The sequence below is a fragment of the Aquarana catesbeiana genome, linkage group LG02 (assembly GCF_042186555.1).
Source record: "Aquarana catesbeiana isolate 2022-GZ linkage group LG02, ASM4218655v1, whole genome shotgun sequence".
NCBI classification, from domain to species: Eukaryota; Metazoa; Chordata; class Amphibia; order Anura; family Ranidae; genus Aquarana; species Aquarana catesbeiana.
This window is the reverse complement of record NC_133325.1, coordinates 769,539,519-769,556,767: the sequence shown is the minus strand read 5'-3', so window position 1 is coordinate 769,556,767 and position 17,249 is coordinate 769,539,519. Positions and strand designations below refer to the sequence as shown.

At 42.9% G+C, this 17,249-nt stretch overlaps 1 protein-coding gene across 4 annotated transcripts in view; it reads left to right on the top strand.

Moving 5' to 3' along the window:
* GJA5 (gap junction protein alpha 5) overlaps nucleotides 1-6,223 on the top strand; it is a 138,584-nt gene extending 132,361 nt beyond the window's left edge. For all 4 annotated transcript variants that reach the window (XM_073617299.1, XM_073617300.1, XM_073617297.1 and 1 more), the window contains one exon: nucleotides 2,996-6,223. In XM_073617299.1, the coding sequence (XP_073473400.1) occupies nucleotides 3,020-4,114 (1,095 nt within the window). In that variant the 5' untranslated portion in view covers nucleotides 2,996-3,019 and the 3' untranslated portion in view covers nucleotides 4,115-6,223. The remainder of the gene's footprint in view (nucleotides 1-2,995) is intronic.
* Nucleotides 6,224-17,249: the final 11,026 nt, after the last annotated feature.

The window sequence follows — 17,249 nt, the reverse complement described above, 5'->3', positions numbered from 1 at the left end:
AGTCCATCGGAAAGCTTGGCCCCCCTCCTCCTTCCTCCACCGCCAGGCCAATTAGAAAGCGCAGCGGCGCGCAGTTCGCACATGCGCAGTAGTGAACTGGCTGTGACGCCGAAAGGCTTCACTGCCAGTTTCCCTTATCAGGAATGGCGGCGGCATCACCCAACAGCAGATCTGAAAAGCAGCGCGGGAACCCTGGACAGGTAAGTGTCCTAATATTAAAAGTCACCTCTTTAATTTGCTCAGTAGAGTTGAGGATTTTCCACCCATCCCAAAAAGTTTTCTTTTATTTAAACATCTTTGATATTACAGAACAAGTTCAGCTTAAAGTGGTTGTAAAGCCTTAAGTTTTTTCACCTTTGTGCAGGTGAAAGACCTTCTGTGCTATAGCTTCTCCCCCAGACCCCCCCCCTTTTTCTTACCTGAGCCCGATCCGATTCAGCGATGTGCACAAGTGCAGTGGCTCTAACCTCTGTCTCTTCTCGCCTCACTGGACATATTGATAGCAGCGGGAGCTATTGGATCCCTCTGCTGTCAATCAAACACTGTGATGTGGGGGGGGGGGCAAGTCCCGCTGTCTGTGTCAATGGACACAGCAGTGGTACTCGGGAGCACATCTGCACAGGTTCCCCCATGGGCACCCGATGAAGAGGAGGGGCCTGGAGCACCAGCAGGCGACCCCAGAAAAGGAGTATCGGGGCTGTTCTGTACAAAACCATTGCACAGAGCAGGTAAGTATAGGCATGTTGTTTTTGTTTTTCTTTCTTTCTTTTTTTGTAGGTATAGGCATGTTAGTTTTTTTTTCTTTTTTTTGTAGGTATAGGCATGTTAATTTTTTTTTATTTATTTTTTTTTTGTAGGTATAGGCATGTTAGGTTTTTTTTTCTTTTTTTGTTGGTATAGGCATTTTAGGTTTTTTTTATTTTTTTTTGCAGGTATAGGCATTTTAGTTTTTTTTTCTTTTTTTGCAGGTATAGGCATGTTAGTTTTTTTTCTTTTTTTGTAGGTATAGGAATGTTAGTTTTTTTTCTTTCTTTTTTTTGCAGGTATAGGCATGTTAGTTTTTTTTCTTTTTTTTGTAGGTATAGGCATGTTCATTTTTTTTTTTTTTTTTATTTTGTAGGTATAGGCATGTTAGGTTTTTTTTTTTTTTTTTTTTTGGTATAGGCATGTTAGTTTTTTTTTCTTTTTTTTTGCAGGTATAGGCATGTTAGGTTTTTTTTCTTTTTTTTGTAGGTATAGGCATGTTAGTTTTTTTTTTCTTTTTTTTGTAGGTATAGGCATGTTCTTTTTTCTTTTTTTGTAGGTATAGGCCTGTTGGTTTTTCTTTTTTTTTAAATAACAAACGTTCACAATCATTTTAATGTGACTAATTATTTCTAGCTACAGTATATCATGGCTTAGATATCTACTAAAGTTTCGTTTTTTTTTTCTTTTAAATTTAATAATGTTAAATTAAAACATAACCTCGGGAAACTTAAACAGACCCCTTGCAGTGTGGGGGTGCGGTGCAATAACTGCTCATTTAGTCTAGGAGAGAGGAGAAGAACAATTACTTTCCTGATCCTCACTTTCCTGTGGCCTATGGTGCTCCCCCATGCTTTAGCAATGGACTGTCCCTCATCATCATTATGTCCAGTGCAGAGCTATATACCCTGCACTGGTGTTGATGACGTCAGGTCCCTAGGCCTCCGGAACATGGGGGAGAAGACGCTGCTGGGACCAGTCTAGCATCGATCGTGTATGTACATCTTCTTTTTCATGTCTCCTAGATCTAAACAATTAATGCATACCTCCCAACAATTTAAGATGGGAATGAGGGACACCTACTAGCAAACGTATGTAGGCATAGGACACGCCTCCTGCCACACCCCCTTAAAGGAGAATTAACCCAAAAAAAAAGGTTAATTCATTCCACAAGGGTTTTTTTTTTACCACTACTATTCCTTTATATTGGCTTTTAAAATCTACAAATGCAGCAATTTAGAAATCAGATGAAAGGTTTAGCGCTTAGAAACACTTTTTGAAAGATAAAAAGCGCATTTTATATACAACTATATAGATCAGACCAAAATGTGGGACAAATGAGGAGGAAAGAGGGACAGAGGGACATTGCTCCAAATCAGGGACAGTCCCTCAAAATCAGGGACAGTTGGGAGCTATGCATTAAAGTAGAACTAAAGTCAAAAAATAATAATTTTGGATAGAGCGAGGGAGGGTTATATCCCCGGTCAGATTTTTTTATGGGCCATCTGTGTTCCACTGGGGAGATTCCCTCTTCACTTCCTGTTCCATAGCCAAACAGGAAGTGAAAGGAAATCCTCCAAATTAAGGGAATTCCTTGGGGACCCCCAGCTCTCCAGAACTAGTGTCCCCATTGGAAGATTTTCCCCTCTTTTCTGGGGATAACCAAAAATTTGTGATTTTCTTTTACTTTTAATTTCAATGATAATGGTACACAGGACAAATAGAGAGGGTGAGCCTGTCCGCACTGTTCACACCAGTGCGACCTGTCATGCAATTTGACATTTCCAAATTGCATGACAAGTGGCACCCCCCATTGCTGGCAATGGAACTGCTCATATCGGTGCGACTCATGTCGCAGCCATTATGAAAAAGGTTCCTGCACTACTTTTTACCGATTTTTACTGCGTCTTGCATAGACTTCTGTTAAATGAAGTCGCAAGCCGCAATGAAATCAGCAGTGCACATCATACTAATTTGCAACTTTGTAATTGCACTGAAGTAGCGCGATTTCAAAGCCGAACCGGTGTGAAGGGGGGGGGGGGGGCTGAATCTCCTTAATGGGGGGCACAGACAGCAATAAAAACCTGATCGCCCTCCAATCTGTCCAAAACTGAACAAAAAGTTTTGCCTTTGGGTATACGTTAACCCTTGTGGGTACAGCCCCACCGCAAGGGATCATTTCTATCTTAATGAATTAAAGTTGGGCTTTAATTAAGTAAAGTTATATTCAAGATATTTCTCACTTTCACAGAGTGCCTGACCAAGACAAGGAGCCATGGGTGACTGGACCTTCCTGGGGGAATTCTTAGAGGAAGTACAGAAGCATTCCACGGTGGTGGGGAAAGTATGGCTGACCATCCTGTTCATCTTCCGAATGTTGGTCCTTGGCACCGCTGCGGAGTCCTCCTGGGGAGATGAAAAATCGGACTTCATGTGTGACACCACCCAACCCGGTTGTGAAAACGTTTGCTACGACAAAGCGTTCCCCATCTCCCACATCAGATTTTGGGTCCTACAGATCATTTTTGTGTCCACTCCGTCCCTACTTTATATGGGGCATGCCATGCACACAATCAGGGTGGAGGAAAAAAAAAAGTTTAGGGAGGAGGAAATGAAATCCAAACAGGACAACAAAGACTCGAGCTACCACCAGCAAGAGTACCCAACAGATAACGTAGAACTTCCCTATAAGGATGAGATCACCGGAAAAATCAGGCTTCGGGGAAGCTTGTTAAACACGTACGTGTGTAGCATTCTCATCCGCACCGTGATGGAGGTAGCTTTTATCGTTGGACAATACATGCTGTATGGAATCTTTTTGGAGACCCTCTATATATGCAAGAGGAAACCCTGTCCACATCCTGTGAACTGCTACGTATCCAGGCCAACTGAGAAGAACGTATTCATCGTTTTCATGTTGGCGGTGGCCACACTCTCACTTCTGCTGAGCCTAGTTGAGCTCTACTATCTGGCATGGAAGGCTCTTCAGCGAAAATTAACTAGCCCACCGCCAAGTGGCCAAAATGCCTTAAGGGTGGCCACCATAGAGCCGGAGCACCGCTCCCAGAGCTGTACACCTCCGCCAGATTTTAACCAATGTCTAAACGCCGGCAAAGGCAAGTTTGGCGCCCCCTTCAACAACACACTCGCATCTCAACAAAACACGGCCAACTTTGCCACCGAGAGGGTCCAAACTGAAGATGACATCGGACAAGGACAATTCATCCACATCAACTATTCGCAGAACACTCCGGTGACCAATCACTCTGCGCCACACCACATGCCTAACGGTTACTGTCAAGGCGGTCGGCGTTTGAGCAAGACAAGCCGCACCAGCAGCAAAGCCCGCTCAGATGATTTGGCAGTGTGAACTCCACATTTCTTAGGGTTTCGAGAGGGTTTTATAGCCTTCCTATTGTTGCGTATTTATATAGCCGTAGAAAACAATCTATTTTGGGTCTGGATGTAACAAAAAAATTTTTGTACTGTCATTTGTGGCTTAAGGGCTTTTGTGCCCAGGCACCTGAACCCGTTCAACGCAAATTTTGGCACATTCTTCCTGTCCAGGTAGTCCAGGTGCTGCGTACAGTGTCCCATAGATGCGAATGGCTATGCGAGGATGTACTCAGGTATAGTATACAGAGGTATGCAAAAGATAGGACTATCTTTTGTTTTTGCATACGCCCATACGTTGTAGGCCCCTTCCACATGGGCAGAACGATCAGGTCCACCTTTCAGTTTTTGAGGCGGACCCGATGGACCATCCATTGACCGCTATAGAGCAGCTGATATAAATGGACACGTGTCCATTTATCCACCAACATTCGATCCGTTCCTATCTGCTAAAAACAGACGGATGGGGGGTCCATTCTGTATCCGTCTGGCAGATCAGATCGCATGATAGTCGGATGTAAATGAACAGAAGGTCCGTTTATATCCGACCGCCTATAAAGGAAAGCGGACTGTGTAGTAGACATGTGCACTGACAAAAAATTTGTTTGTTTTTGTTTCATTCTTTTTTTTTTGCTTTTTTGGGAAATTGGGAAATCCAAAAATCCGGATTTTCAAATTTCCAAATTTCGAATTTTCGGATTTCCCAGTTCAGAATTTCCAAATTTCTGAATTCCGAATTTTCAGATTTCTGAATTTTCGAATTTTTGAATTTTCCGAATTTCCGAATTTCGAATTTTTCAATTCAGAATTTTTTCATTTTCAAATTTCTGAATTTTCGAATCATCGAATTTTCAAATTTCCGAATTTCCGAATTTCGAATTTCCAAATTTTTGAATTCTGAATTTTCGAATTCCGAATTTTCGAAAATTCAGAAATTTGAAAATGAAAAAATTCTGAATTAAAAAATGTTCGGAATTTGAAAATTCGAAAATCCGAAAATCCAAACATTTTAAAATCTGAAAAAAAGATCAGTAGACTAAATAATAACTAACTAATAATAACTAACTATTAAATTATAGGTGTTGGAATTTCCTTTCAAATTTGGCTGTTTGTTAGTTATTTCAGATTTTTCTGAGTTTTCTAATTTTCGGATTTCCATTTTTTTTAATGTTCAGATTTTCATACTTATTTTCGGATTTTCAAATTTCCAGATTTCCGAATTTTCAAATTTCCTCATTTCAAATTTTCAAATTTCTCAATTTCTGAAATTTTGAATTTCCGAACTTCTGAATTTCCGAACTTCCGAATTTCCAAAATTTCGAATTTCCGAATTCGAATTTCCGAATTCCGAATTTCCAAAATTTCGAATTTCCGAATTCGAATTTCCGAATTCTGAATTTCCGAAATTTCGAATTTCCGAATTCGAATTTCAGAATTCCGAATTTCCAAAATTTAGAATTTTCGAAACTAAACGAATTGCACATGTCTACTGCGTAGGCGGAGCGTACAATGGACCTGTCATCCGCCTGCTCAGCGGGGATCATCGGAGAGTTCTCCTGCTGAGCAGGCGGAGTCCGCCCCGTGTCAAATACTCGTGTTTATGAAAGCACCGGAGTATACACAAGTACAGCGCCATTCATATCTATTGGAGGTTGTATGCCGCACCTGGGCTTGCTGGATGGGGGAAAGACTCTGGAGTTTACGTTAAGCATTCTCTGGTGCCCGCGGGCGAGAGACCTAAAACTCTGCGTCAAGAAGAAGTTTAATAAAAGGTGAATTTACTTAATGCGGGTTTCATTTTCAGATCAGAAGGTTAAACGTCAAATCAACGTAAAAAAAACTAATCTTTCTGCTTTTGGTGCACGCAGTACAGTGGATTTTCCGATGGACTTCTAATAATTCTTCAACCACTTGAGCTCCAGAAGATTTTACCCTCTTCATGACCAGGCCATTATTTGCTATTTAGCACTGCGCTACTTTAACTGGTAATTGCACGGTCATGCAACACTGTATCCAAATGAAATTTACATTTATCATTTTATCTTTTTTTTTTTTTTCACACAAATAAAGCTTTCATTTGGTGGTATTTGATCACCTCTGGGTTTTTTATTTTTTATTATATAAATGAAAAAAGACTGAAAATTTTGGGAGGAAACTGTATTTTTTTTACTTTCTGTTATAAAACATGCAATAAAAAATATTAAATCTCAAATTCCTTCATAAATTTAGGGCAAAATGTATTCTGCTACATGTCTTTGGTAAAAAAAAAAAAAATCCCAATAAGTATATATATATATATATATATATATATATATATGTATATATATATATGTATATATACATATATATATATATATATATATATATATATATATGTATATGTGTATATATATATGTATATATGTGTATATATATATATATATATATATATATATATATATATATATTATATATGTATATGTATATATATATATATATATATATATATATATATATATATACATATATACATATATACATATATACATATATATATATATATTGGAATTTTTATTTTTTATGCTAGTAATGGCGACTTATAGTGGGACTGAGTGCGGTGGGCAATCTGACACAAACAATCACTGACATCACCAGTGACACTAATGCAGTGATAATACTATACACTGTCACTGTAGTAATATTACTGGCTGCGAAGGGGTTAACACTTAGGAGCAATCAAGGGGTTAACTGTGTGCCTAACAATGGTTACAGTGTGTAGTGTGTGTTGCTTTTACAGAGCAGATTTGACTGTTTTTACTCTAAAAAAAAAAAGGTTGTTGTCTGTAGAGAGCTCTGTGTTGGTAAACAACACAGAGCTCTCTACAGACAACAACCTTTTTTTTTCTCTCTATCATTCGCTCAGCCGATTGAGGTCATAAATCGTTGGCCGTGACCCGCTGATCGGCTTGTGCACAGCCAGGGCAGCGCGGTGGGGCGGTCCTGAAGCGTTTAAGGGGAGTCTAGATCTCCCTATCGGCGAAGGAGGTACTAAGGACTAGAACCCCTGTCAGATTTTTAGTGCTGTCTGGACCTTTGATAGATTTCCCCCTCCCTCATGGCCCCAGTGACAACAGTTTTTTTTTTTTCACATTGTGACAGCAGGTGTGGGGAGGCGATCCCCTGCCCGATGTCACAGTGGCGGGTGGGATTGGAGGGAGAAGGGGGTGCATGCTGAACAGGTTACATCCTAAATACGGATGTAACCTGTTCTGAAAAGTAAACGTAGCCTTTAAGGATTCCAGCCTTTCCCTATTTAAAAAAAAAAAAAAGCCTTTTTATGTTGTCTCTGTCCCCTTTTCAGGCCTTCCTACACTTCCCATATGGAGACACTGTTGTCACTGGCATAGGAAGTGAGAGGTAATCTGTCTAATGGAGTCCCAAATAGCAGAAAAAAGCTGACAGATGTTCTAATACGTCCCAACTCTATGTATAACAAAAAAAAAATGTTTTGGCTGTACATCTACTTTAACTAGTGTTAGACTTCGCTGTTAGTTTTATTTTTGCTGCTTATGTTCCCGTTAGGAAGAGTCACCCTCTCTCTTTGTTCCGTTTACTGTTCTCATCAAAAGTAAACGAAAAATCACAAACAATGGGCTCACACACCGGAGCAGGAAGTGAGGAGAAATCTTCCTATGGGGACACTAGTTCTGGCGACACCTCGGAAATTCCCTTGCTTTGGAGGGATTTCCTCCCACTTCCTGCTTTGGCTATGGGACAGGAAGTGCAGGGAAATCTCCGCAAAAAAAACAATTCACTCTTTGCAAGACAGGAGTTGGAGGAAAGTAAGCTTGTTTGCTTTCACACAGACCTACAGTATATTAGACTCCAACGTTTTTTTAATTTATTTTTTATTTGATGAAATGAAAGGTACATATGGCTGATATCTGTTGCAGTCACACATTGAAGTTTTGATTGGTAGAGAGAACTTAAAGAACTTAAAGCGGAACTTCACCCAAAAGTGGGGGGTTCTGCCCCCCCCCCCTTGGGGTTGCCACCTGTCCAGGATTCACCCGGACAGTTTTGGTTTGGAATAATGTGTCCAGGTTTTAGACTGCTTGAAACCCGGACACATTATTTAGACTGGACTATGGCTTCCCAGTAGGGTTGTTGGCTGCAGGTGTCTAAGCTGAGAGTGTCTGTTACAGTCTCTTTCATGCTGCCCGAAGCCAGAACTAACAAACCCCCCCAAACACACACAGATGGGAGAAGAGAGAGGGCGCGATCTGCACCTCTTCCCCCCACCCCTCCCCCTCTGTGTCTGCCCACACTCCAATCCCCGGCGCTGTGCCTCAGAAAAGGAAAGTTGGGGCAGGAAATTTGAAGTCCAGCAGCCTCAGATACATCTGGATGAGAGGTGGTGACTGCCAAGGGGTGAGTGAGCTCACCATCCATCCCTGTTTGTGATTGAAGTCTCCCCCCTTCTCTCTCCTGCCTCTGAGTGAGTACACTAAGGTAAATCAGGGTTCTCAGAGCACCCCTTACATCAGAGTTCCCCTTTACACCAGAGGCCACAGTCTTCCCCCTTATATCAGAGTCCTCTCCGTACATCAGAGTTCTCAGTGTTCCCCCTTAATTCAGAGTCTGCAGAATCCCCCCTTACAGTGAAAGGGAACTCTGCGAGTTCAGATGTAAAAGGGGACTCTTGTGATTAACTTCATATGATTAGAAATGTTATTTAATAGCAAAATATATGTATATACTATAAAAAAATTGCTGTGTGCCGCTAAAATATTCGGGTTTGACTTGAAGAAAAGGTGGCAACCCTACTCCCCCTCCCCCTCCTCTCTAATATTTGGAAAGTTTTTTTGGGGGGAGCCGGTACCTGATTTTGAAAGGTTCCCGCTGCTCCCACTTCCGGTCAGATCACCAGGACGATCTTAGCGGAAGTTCGCCCTCCTTCCCCCCGATGGCTCTTGGGACAAATCACAGGTCCCAGGAGACTGCGGGACCATTCATGGGGCACACAAAGACCTGTAAAGAGCTGGGAAAAATACTGTGGCCGCTGACTTTAAAAAAAAAACACAAACACTTACCTGTCCCAGGATCCAGCAATGTCCTCACCTGTCCCAGCTCTTTGCCGGTCTACGTGTGCGAGTGCCGCCATCTTAACTATGGGCAGCCGACTGTGACTCCTTACAACCTCACAGTCGGCTGCCTACTGTACATGTGTGAGCGGTGCTGCACCCCTTTAAAATTACTTTGTTTACAGGGTGAAGAACCTCTTTAACCACTCAAGGACCGGAAGGATTTACCCCCTTAACGACCAGGCCATTTTTTGCGATACGACACTGCGTTATTTTAACCGACAATTGCGCAGTTGTGCGACGTTGTAACCAAATAAAATTGAGGTCCTTTTTTTTCCACAAATAGAGCTTTCTTTTTGTGGTATTTGATCACCTCTGCCGTTTTTATTTTTTGCACTATAAGCCCTCATGCACACAGGCTGTTAAAAAAACGTTATGAAAACGCCAGTATCTTTGCAGTGATTTTTTTAAACTTTTTTCCAGCGTTTTTCAGCGTTTTTGCAATAGCGTTTTTGAGCGTTTTTCCGCGTTAGCGTTTTTGAGCGTTTTTTTTTTTTTCAAATTTTTTTTTTTTTTTTTTTTTCAATGGATCAAAAACGCTAAAAAACGTTGGTGAATGACGTTTTTCAGCGTTTTTCAGCGTTTTTCAGCGTTAGAGCGTTTTTACAGCTGAAAAACGTCTCTCAGAACCCACTGGTCCTGGGTTTTTTTTACAGCTTAAAAACGCCTATGCCACTTGCAGCTCAAAAACGCCTAGGTGGGCATGAAGCCATAGACTAACATAGAAAGGGCTTTTTAAGCTGCAAAAAAAGCTCAAAAAAGCAGCTGTAAAAACGTCCGTGTGCATGAGGACTAAACAAAAAAAAGAAAGACAATTTTGAAAAAAAAAAACAATAATTTTTACTTTCTGCTATAAAACATTCCCAGTAAAATTTAAAAAAAATCGAATTTCTTCATCAATTTAGACCAATATGTATTCTGCTACATGTTTTTTTGATTAATCACTTCACCCCGGGAAGATTTGGCTGCTGAATGACCAGGCCATTTTTTGCGATTCGGCACTGCGTCGCTTTAACTGACAATTGTGCGGTCGTGCGACGTTGTACCCAAAACAAAATTGACGTCCTTTTTTCCCCACAAATTGAGCTTTCTTTTGGTGGTGTTTGATCACCTCTGCGGTTTTTATTTTTTGCGCTATAAACAAAAAAAAGAGCGACAATTTTGAAAAAAACACAATATTTTGTACTTTTTGCTATAATAAATATCGGCTTTTTTTTTTAAAAAAAAGCAATTTTTTCCTCACTTTAGGCCAATATGTATTCTACATATTTTTGGTAAAAAAAAATCGCAATAAGCGTATATTGATTGGTTTCCGCAAAAGTTATAGCGTCTACAAAATAGTGGATAGATTTATAGCATTTTTATAATTTTTTTTTTTTTTACTAGTAATGGCGGCGATCTGCGATTTTTATCGGGACTGCGACATTATGGCGGACACATCGGACAATTCTGACACATTTTTGGGACCATAATCATTTATACAGCGATCAGTGCTATAAAAATGCATTGATTACTGTAAAAATATCACTGGCAGCGAAGGAGTTAACACTAGGGGACGATCAAGGGGTTAATTGTGTTCCCTTGGGAGGTGATTCTAACTGTAGGGGGAGGGGACTGACTAGAGGAAGTGACGGATCGTGATTCCTAGCTAATAGGAACACACGATCTGTCACTCATCTCAGAACAGAAAAGGGATTTGTGTGTTTACACACACACTTTCGTGTTCTGTCCCTCGTGCTCGCGATCGCTGGTGGCCGGCGGTCATCGCGACCATCGGCCACGGGCATCGGCATCCCCGCGCCTGCTATACCGATCCCGCGAGCCGACATATAGCTACGACGGTTCGCGGAATCGTGCCGACCTGCCGCAGTAAAATGACGCGGCTGGTCGGCAAGCGGTTAAAAAAAAAATCCCAATAAGCGTATATTGATTGGTTTGCGCAAAAGTTATAGTGTCTACAAATTAGGGGATAGATTTATGACATTTATTTCTTTCTTTATTTTTTACTAGTATTGGCGGTAATCAGCGATTTTTTTGGGGACTTCGACATTGTGGGGGACAGATCGGACACTTTTTTGGGACCAGTGACATTTATACAGCGATCAGAGCTAAAAATATGCACTGATCACTGTATAAATGACACTGGCAGGAAAGGGGTTAACATCAGGGGTGATTCTCGGGGTTAATTGGTGTTCCCTGGGTGTGTTTACTAACTGTATGGGGGACGGTCTGACTGGGACAACAAAGAGATACGTCTTCCTGCATAGCAGCAAGACAAGATCCTGCGTCATCCCCTGTCAGAACGGGGATCTGCCTTGTTTACAAGCTCTGTCTCTGTAGGGAACGATCGTGGGCGGCCGGCGGACATCACGTCCGCTGGAACCGCTGATTGGCTCCCCCCGCTGGCCAGTCGTCGTGCATGCGCCCACAGAGACTAGTGCACGAAACGACGTACCTCTAGGTCGTTTCACGCAGCCTTGCCGCGGCGGGTGGTCGGCGAGTGGTTAAGTCAAGTGTATTTTTATGTTTTGAAGGGTTTTTTTTGTTTTATTAAGATATACTTTTCTTTTCTTTCAAAGCATAGGCCAATTGTCTGTAGGTCAAACATCTGGCTACTTAGACAACCACACACCATTCTCAGCATTGTCTCTTTACACCACTCATAGGGGGGTCTATTGAAAAAAAAAAATCCCTGGACAGATGTCACGAGCATTCGCCCAGCTGTAATGAGTTTTTCCCATATTTTGCCTAATATAATTGTTTTCACCAGAGAATGTAAATTTTGGTACCGAAACTGAAAATGTTTTTAAAATCTCTATATATATTTGTATATAGATGTAGCGAGGTCCCAGGCCTCCTTTAGTCTAATGAGAACCTCCAGAGCTAGGGACAGCTGACATCCTTCTGTGTAGAGTGGGTTGCAAGGCATAGTGGGTGTAATGTGAGGTAGATTCATGGGCACCAGACACTTCTTGAATGCAAAGAGATTTACTTTCTCTTGAACAGAACGGTGGGAGTGAGGGTTAGGGCCAGGACACCCTTAGGTAGTTGCAATGTCAATTGGCAGACTCTGAGACCAGGAAAGGCATCAAGCAAGACATCACATCTGCATGTGTAGGAGCACTGTCTCCTGTGGCAACAAATTGCAACAAACTCCTTGACTTTTATACAATCACTTCTTGTAGATTCTCAGCCCACTGAGCTCCAAGTCTCTCTCTCTAGACTTGCTGATTCACTGCCACTGAATCTCGTGAGCTTTTCTAATCTTCTTACTTTAGTATCTTCCTCAAGCGTCACCCCCGCGTCCCTGCTGGGTCCATGGGTTGGCACTCACAGATACTCCTCAAGCATCACCTCCACTGGCTGGGTCCCTGGCTTGGCACCTGCTGAAGTTTCCCGATTCTTCACCGTCCCCGGTTGGTGAGAACACTGCTCCGGTACTTGCTTCAGTTACTCACGGTGGTCCCTGGTAATAAGGTGGATGGTCCCTTAGTGGCGACAGCTTTCCCTCTACCTCAGACCACGACAGGTTCTCCGGCCGAGAGAACCGTCACTTCTGGTTGGACTGCAAACCGCAATCCCAACCCTACGCTGCTCTCCTGCTTCTGGAGGCCCTCAGACAGCCTAACAGCCAGATGTGTCCGTGATCAGGCTCAAGCTCTGGCCTAGCAGCCTGGGGAATACAACACACGTCCACCCAGACAGCCGTCCAGGTGGCACAGAACATCAGAACATCGATCACCTGACTCCACCCAAATAAATATGCTCTCCCAGCAGGCCAAGGGATCCTAGAAGATCCCTGCCCATTGGCTGAGACACCCCATTCATTCCTAATCTGTCCTTGCAATGCCCTTGTCTTATCTAATGCCACCAGATACCCGGCCATCTAGTGACAGAAGAGAGAAGTGCAGCAATTCCAGACTTAGGGTGAACTCAATTGATCCCTAACAGTTGGCCAAGGCCAATAAACCTGTCAGGTAAATTTAGGAGCAACCCTGCCTAGACATCAGGGTGCTACATAGAATTGTATTATATCCAACTTTTTAATTAATATAATGTATCTAAATGAATATGCATTTATTGTCGACCAGCATTGATACCTTTAGCGCAAGAAAAGTTCAAGAAAAATTCATCCCTTTAAATTCTATGTATGTCTTCAAACTGGTCCGTTGCACTTCTGTTGTGGTGTTAAAAATCCTGCTTGGTGCAATTTGGTCAGTTAACAAAAAAACTTTCCAAAACGCACCTCCACATTGAAATACATTGAAAATGCAGCTCGAACGCATTAATTAATTAATTAATTAATTAATTAATGCACCCGTTTTTGATGCCGTTTTTGAGTCACATGACCTATGAAAAACACACCATAAGCATAGTAAAATCGTGCCAAAATCGCAGTAAAGTCACAGCAAAATCGTGTGCGTTTTCTTTACCATTATCGGCACCTTTTTCTCTTATCGACAAAATGCCCATAACACCATTTTCGCCTAATATGTTTTGGCCGCCAAAATTTCAGTGCATTTCTAGTTTTCACCGATCATCTGCTCCATCTAGTAGCAATAATGTGGTATTTCCCTGATTGATGTATATTAGGAAAATGGCATTGATCTGATGCTGCATCTGTCCCCCACTCGCTCTAAGACCTAGAACCGAATGATGACATGACTGCTGATTGCTCAGTTCCCAGTCTTCACAGAGCTGAGAGTGGTGACCACCAGTCTCCGGCCCTCTGCTCTTCCCCTCCAGTGCTCACTGGAGTGCCAGGCTGTGGAGGGGGTGGGAGCGGCTGGCTTTGCGGTTCGCTGAGAGGCTGAGCCAGCTGCTGGTCAGGGCTCTGGGTGGATCACAACATTATAGTCGGGATCCCTGCAGAGCCTGGAGCTGGTAAGCCAACAGCAGAATCTGGGCCACAGGAGTGCAGAAATAAGTGCACTCCTCTGACCCACATGAGCAGGATGGTCAAAAAAGCTTTGGCCATACTTTACCTTTAAGCCCAAAGCAAAAGGAATATGAAAATATTGGTTTATTTTTTAAAAAGGAATTATGGTAAAATTATAGGCAACAAGTAATCACCAGAAGATCCAGAGGAAGGCAAAAAACTTGTTTGGCTGTACTTCTCCTATGGATCATAATTCATTTTGCACAGCTGTGACCTGTTTTCAGCAGGGAGCGGGCTAAAGTCCGTTCTCTGCTGACGTCACAGAAGTCGGTCCAGGCACCGCATCATCCCAACAATGGAAGGCGGGATCCACTAGGTGCCTGAACTGACACCCGGCTCAGCCTCTCAGTGAGCCACTGAGAGCCTGAGCCAGCCGCTCCGCCCCCTCCACAGCTCAGTGCTCCAATGAGCGAGGAGGAGGCAGTGCGGAGAACTGCTGACTGACAGTCTTCGGGGAGCTGTCAGAACCCGAGCGATTAGCGGTGTTCGACCGCTCAGTTCTCAGTGTAGAGGTACCGGGGACAGATGCAACATTAGACCGATGCTGCATCAACCTAGGTAAGTATGATTAAAAAAAAAAAATAGAATCTCCTGTTTCATGTCTGCACAGTCTCTGACCATCTCCTGTATCATGTCCGCACAGTCTCTGACTATCTCCTGTATAAAGTCTGCACAGTCTCTGACCATATCCCGTATCATGTCTGCACAGTCGCTGACCATCTCCTGTAACATGTCTGCAGTGTCTGACCATATCTTATATCTGTTTGATGGGGTCTGCCTGGGGAATGGCGTTTGGAGTATTTTTATCTGCTCATTATTAAACTTTCTGGAATACACATATTGCTATTGTGATGTAGGATCTGGGCCTGCTGTCCCTCCATCCCTCTTTCTTCCCTCCCTCTCTTTCTTTTTCTCTTTCTCTCTCTCTTTCTCCCTCTCTTTCTCGTTGCCTCTTTTTATCCCTCCCTCTTTCTCTCCCCCCTCTCTGGATAGTATAACATTCTGCTTTAGGGTGCATTCACACCTGCCTCTGAAGAGATGCTGGAACCCCCCTGGGGGTTCTCTTAATTAGCTGTGAGAGGCAGTCTCATTGAAAGCAATGAGGGACTGTCGGCTCTCGCAGGTAATCATGGCTACTCGCATGTAACTGCCCATGCAAAGATCATATTTGATTGACTGGCCCTGGCCGATCTCTGCATGAATGATCCTTCCCCACAGCATGAACGATTACATGTAAATGGCCACAATTAGCTCCAAGAACCTGCAGTCTCCCGTTGCTTTTTTTATGGGGCAGCCTCTTGCAACTAATGGTGGGAACCTCCGCTGGGGTTCCTGCATCCAATCAGAAGCAGTGTTCATTCTTTCAACTCTTATAGGGCGTACACACGGTCGGACTTTGTTCGGACATTCCGACAACAAAATCCTAGGATTTTTTCCGATGGATGTTGGCTCAAACTTGCCTTGCATACACACGGTCACACAAAGTTGTCGGAAAATCTGATCGTTCTAAACGCGGTGACGTAAAACATGTACGTCGGGACTATAAACGGGGCAGTGGCCAATAGCTTTCATCTCTTTATTTATTCTGAGCATGCGTGGCACTTTGTCCGTCGGATTTGTGTACACACGATCGGAATTTCTGACAACGGATTTTGTTGTCGGAAAATTTTATCTCCTGCTCTCCAACTTTGTGTGTCGGAAAATCCGATGAAAAATGTCAGATGGAGCCCACATATGGTCGGAATTTCCGACAACACGCTCCGATCGGACATTTTCCATCGGAAAATCCGACCGTGTGTACGGGCCATTATTGTGCAGAATGCCAGCTTTGGCCGCTGGAGCCGCTGCTTTCCCTGGACTGGAGCCGCTGCTTTCCCTGGACTGGAGCCACGACTTTCCCTGGACTGGAGCCGCTGCTTTCCCCGGACTGGCTTGCATTCGGGTCATTTGCAGCAGGCTGTTCTGGAGGAGTTATTTCTGCTTCTCCTGAATCGCTTCCATATTCCGCATCAGGCTGTTCCGGATGAGTCCACTCCTGTCCTCTCGAATAGTTCCCTTCTGCGTTATCAGCATATGGCTGTTCCGGATCAGTCCAATCCTGCTCTCCCGAATACTCCCCCTCGCCCTTTTCCACATCAATCTCTTCCGGGTTCAGCAATACTGAAACAATATTAAAAGTCGTTCTTTTGTGAAAATAAGTACATAATAAATAGAGGTCTATGTCTGAAAAAAAATATTTGGATGAACATCCCAAGCGTTCGTCCAGCCAACAAGAATTCTGACCATATTATGCCCAATACATGGGAGGTTGATTTACTAAAGGCAAATAGACAGTTGCGGTTGCCCTCTGTAAATGCAGTTACTCCAGAGCAGGGGTAGGCAACCTCGGCCCTCCAGCTGTGGTGAAACTACAAGTTCCATAGGTTTGCAAGACCCTGACAATCACAGGCATGACTCCTAGAGGCATGATGGGATTTGTAGTTTCACCACAGCTGGAGGGCCGAGATTGCCTACCCCTGTTCCAGAGCTTTAGAATATGACGGGGGAGTTCTGCTCACTTCCATCATCTAATCATGTGCAAGCAAAACTGTTGTTTATGTATTTTCTTTGCATGTGATTGGGTATTCTTTACAAAGTGAGGCTTTACCTCATTTACTAAGCTCTGGAGCAACTGCACTTTAATAAATCAGCCCCTGTATGTTGATGCCCCTGTGATCATCAGTTCCATTTAGTGGTCATAATGCGTTTATTTTTCCTGAGATATTTTAATCAGGAAAATACTGTATTATGACCACTAGGTGGCGCTGGCGATCATATGGAATTATGCAAAATATGGCCATAATTTGTGATGGTTGGGTGAACGCATGTAATAATCGCCCTCCTTTTTTATAAACAGACCCCACACTGTAGATGCCAATACTTACAAAGCGGTAGAGGAGAAGCACTACGATGACGATCAGAATGAAACTCCCAATCATAGCAAGTGCAACTTGAATGTTGGATGAGATCTGTTTTGAAAATCTTTCTTCCTTCAAAACCAAGCCACGCTT